The sequence below is a fragment of the Numida meleagris genome, unplaced genomic scaffold, assembly GCF_002078875.1.
Source record: "Numida meleagris isolate 19003 breed g44 Domestic line unplaced genomic scaffold, NumMel1.0 unplaced_Scaffold372, whole genome shotgun sequence".
Taxonomy (NCBI): domain Eukaryota; kingdom Metazoa; phylum Chordata; class Aves; order Galliformes; family Numididae; genus Numida; species Numida meleagris.
Genome location: NW_018364597.1, coordinates 26,034 through 29,955, shown reverse-complemented (window position 1 = coordinate 29,955; position 3,922 = coordinate 26,034). Strand labels below are relative to the sequence as shown.

Below are 3,922 nucleotides of genomic sequence, written 5' to 3'. Positions count from 1 at the left end.
CCAGTGCTCCCAGTGCCCCCCTCCCAGTACTCCCAGTGCCCCCTCCCAGTGCTCCCAGTGCCCCCTCCCAGTGCTCCCAGTGCCCCCTCCCAGTGCTCCCAGTGCCTCCCAGTGCCTCCCAGTGCCCACGCACAGTTCCCGCAGATGAAGAGGATGACGAAGTAGACGCAGACGAGCATCCCGGGGAAGACGGGGCCGCCGTACGCCATGATCCCATCGTACATCACCGCGTTCCAGTCCTCCCCAGTAAGGATCTGGGTCGGAAATGGGTGGGGAGGGGACACCCCAAAACCTCAGCATCCCCCTCCCAGTGTTCCCAGTGCTCCCAATACAACCCCAACTCACACACTGCGGCCTCCCAGTCCCCCTCCATCAGGCAGCGTCCCCAGGACTGCTACTTGGGTGGGGGGGGGGGGGTTTCCAGCCACATTCTGGGGTCTTGCTGAAGTTTTGGGGTTTCCCACAAAGTTTTGGGACCCCTCCCCCCAATATTTTGGGGTTTCTCACAAAGCTTTGCAGTCTCCCATGTGATTCTGGGGTCCCCCACAAGGTTTTGGGGTTTCCCTACAAGACTTTGGGGTCCCCTACAAGATTTTGGGGTCTCTTATGAGGTTTTGGGGTCCACAGCAACATTTTGGGATCTCCCATAAACTTTTGGGGTCTTCCTACAAGACTTCGGGGCCCCCAGCAAGATTTTGGGATCTGCCACAAGCTTTTAGGGTGTCCCTAGAAGATTCTGGGGTTTCCCACAAGATTTTGGGGTCCCTAAAGATGTTTTGAGGTCCCTAAAAGGGGTTTCGGGTTTCCCTACTAGGTTTTGGTGTCCCTAAATGGGTTCTGGAGTCCCTAAAGGAGTTTTGGTTGGGATCCCTAAAAGGGGTTTGGGATCCTCCTCAAAGTTTTGGGGTCCCTAAGGGGGTTCTGGGGTCCCTAAGGGGGTTTTCGGATTCCTAAAAGGAACTTGGGGTCTCCCTACTAGGTTTTGGAGTCCCTAAGAGGGTTTGGAGTTTCCCTACAAGGTTGTGGGGTCCCTAAATAGGTTCTGGAGTCCCTAAAGATGGGTTTCTGGTTCCCTGAAGGGGTTTCAGGATCCCTAAAAGGGATTTGGGGTCCCTAAGGGGATTTTGGGGTCCCTAAAAGGGGTTTGGGGTCTTCCTACAAGGTTTTAGGGTCCCTAAAGGGATTCTGGGGTCCCTAAAGGAGTTTTTGGGGTCCCTAAAGGGATTTTGGAGCCCATAAAAGGGGCTTGGAGTTTCCCTACAAGGTTTTGGGTTCCCCAAAGGGGTTTTGAGGTCTCTAAGGGGCTTCTTGGGGTCCCTAAAGGGGATTTTTGGGTTCCTAAAAGGGATCTGAGTTTCCCTACAAGGTTTTGGGGTCCCTAAAGGGGTTTCTGGTTCCCTAAAAAGAGTTTGGAGTCCCTAAGGGGGTTTGGGGGTTTCCCTACAAGGTTTTGAGTTCCCCAAAGGGCTTTTGGGGTCCCTAAAGGGTTTTTTTGGGGTCCCTAAAGGAGTTTTTGGGGTCCCTAAGGGGGTTTTGGGGTCCCTAAGGGGGTTTTGGGGGTTTCCCTACAAGGTTTAGAGTTCTCCAAAGGGGTTTCAGGGTCCCTAAAGAGTTTTTTGGGGGTCCCTAAGGGGGTTTTGGGGTCCATGAAGGGGTTTTTTGGGGTCCCTAAAGGGTTTTTTGGGGTCCCTAAGGGGGTTTTGGGGTCCATGAAGGGGTTTTTTGGGGTCCCTAAAGGGTTTTTTGGGGTCCCTAAGGGGCTTTTGGGGTCCATGAAGGGGGTTTTTTGGGATCCCTAAAGGGTTTTTTGGGATTCCTAAGGGGGTTTCAGGGCACCTGGAAGACGGTGAGCAGGGCCTGGGGGAAGGTGTCGAAGGTGCTGCGCTTGGTCTGGGTCTCGTCGAAGCTGAAGCGGCCGCCGAAGAGCTGCATGCCCAGCAGCGCGAAGATGATGATGAAGAGGAAGAGCAGCAGCAGCAGCGACGCGATGGACTTCATGGAGTTGAGCAGCGAGCCCACCAGGTTGCTCAGCGACGCCCAGTGCCTGGAGGACGGGGTGCTGGGCTTACTGGGAGCACTGGGGGGGCTTCGCGGCGTCCCCCCCGTCACCTCTCGGTGTCACTGCGCCGTCCCTGTCACCCAGTCGTCCACCCAACACCGTGTTGTCCCCAAGCTCACGTTGTCCCCGTCACCACGTCATCCCCGTCACCCGGTTGTCCCCACCCTCACGTTGTCCCCACCACGGTGTTGTCCCCAGGCCACCAAACTGGCGCTTCCCAGAGACGACGAGTGGCCCCGTGTCAACCTGCAGCGTCCCCGACACCGTGCTGCCCTTGTCACCCTGTCGTCCCCATCACCCTGTCACCCTTGTCACCCTGTTGTCCCCGTCACTGTGTCAACTCTGTGCCTCCAAACCAAGGCTTCAAGGAGGTGAGAGGCGACTGTGTCAACCCAGTGTCCCCAGTGTCACGTTGTCCGTGTCACCAGGCTGTCCCTGTCACCGTGTCACCCCCAACACCACACTGACGGTGTCACCATGTCACCCACCCTCATCGCTGCATCGTCCCCGTGCCACCAAACAGGTGCTCCACGGAGGCAGCTCCGTGTCACCCCCTGGTGTCCCCAGCACCGCGTCATCCTTGTCACCTTGTCACCCTGTCACCCTGTTGTGTCATCACCCTGTCATCCTTGTCACCCTGTCACCTTGCTATGCCCTGTCATCCTTGTCACCTTGTCACCCGTCACCCTGTCATACCATCACCCTGTCATCCTTGTCACCCTGTCACTGTTATACCATCAGTCACCCTTGTCACCTTGTGATGTCTGTCACACTGTTGTGTTGTCACCTTGTCACCCTTGTCACCCTGTCGTGCTGTCACCCTGTCATCCCTGTCACCATCATCCTTGTCACCCTGCCATGTTGTCACCCTGTCATCCCTGTCACCCTGCTGTGCCGTCACCTTGTCATGCCATCACCCTTGTCACCCTGTCAAGCCATCACCCTGTCATCTCATCACCCTGTCATCCTTGTCACCCTGCTGTGCTGTCACCATCATCCTTGCCACTCTGTCAACCCTGTCACCCTGTTGTGCTGTCACCGTCACCCTGTTACCATCATCCTTGTCACCCTGTTGTGTTGTCACCCTGTTATGCCATCACCCTGTCACCCTATCATCCTTGTCACTCTATCATCCCTGTCACCCTGTTGTGTCATCACCCTGTTGTGCTGTCACCCTGTCATCCCTGTCACTGTCACCCTTGTCACCCTGTTGTGCTGTCACCCTGTCATCCCTGTCATTGTCATCCTTGTCACCTTGTTGTGTTGTCACCCTGTTATGCCATCACCCAGTCATCCCTGTCACCCTGTCGTGCCATCACCCCCTCACCCCTGTCACACTGTTGTGCTGTCACCCTGCCATCCTTGTCACCCTGTCACCCTGTCATCCTTGTCACCCTGTTGTGCCATCACCCTGTTATACTTGTCACCCTGTCACATTTCTATGCCCTGTCATTCTTGTTATCTTGTCACCCATCACCCTGTTGTGCCGTCACCCTGTCATCCCTGTTACTGTCATCCTCGTCACCCTCTCATGTTGTCACCCTGTCATCCCTGTCACCGTCATGCCGTCACCCCGTCACCTGTCACCCTCTTGTGCTGTCACCCTGTCATCCTTGTCACCCTGTCACCCCGTCACCCTGTTGTGCTGTCACCCTGCCATCCTTGTCACCCTGTCACCCTATCATCCTGTTGTGCTGTCACCCTGTCACCTTGTCACCCTGCCATCCTTGTCACCCTGTCATCCTTGTCACCCTGTCACCCTGCCATCCTTGTCACCCTGTCATCCTATCATCCTGTTGTGCTGTCACCCTGTCATCCTTGTCACCCTGCCATCCTTGTCACCCTGTCATCCTTGTCACCCTG

The 3,922-nt window shown here is 56.0% G+C and overlaps 1 protein-coding gene across 1 annotated transcript in view; it reads right to left on the bottom strand.

Moving 5' to 3' along the window:
* Positions 1-3,922, bottom strand: part of LOC110391459 (voltage-dependent L-type calcium channel subunit alpha-1F-like) — a 15,970-nt gene that overhangs the window by 1,042 nt on the left and 11,006 nt on the right. Inside the window, exons 11-12 of the mRNA XM_021383351.1 lie at positions 1,837-2,044; positions 31-254 (exon numbers count right to left, since the gene is read on the bottom strand). Of these exons, the coding sequence (XP_021239026.1) occupies positions 31-254; positions 1,837-2,044 (432 nt within the window). The remainder of the gene's footprint in view (positions 1-30; positions 255-1,836; positions 2,045-3,922) is intronic.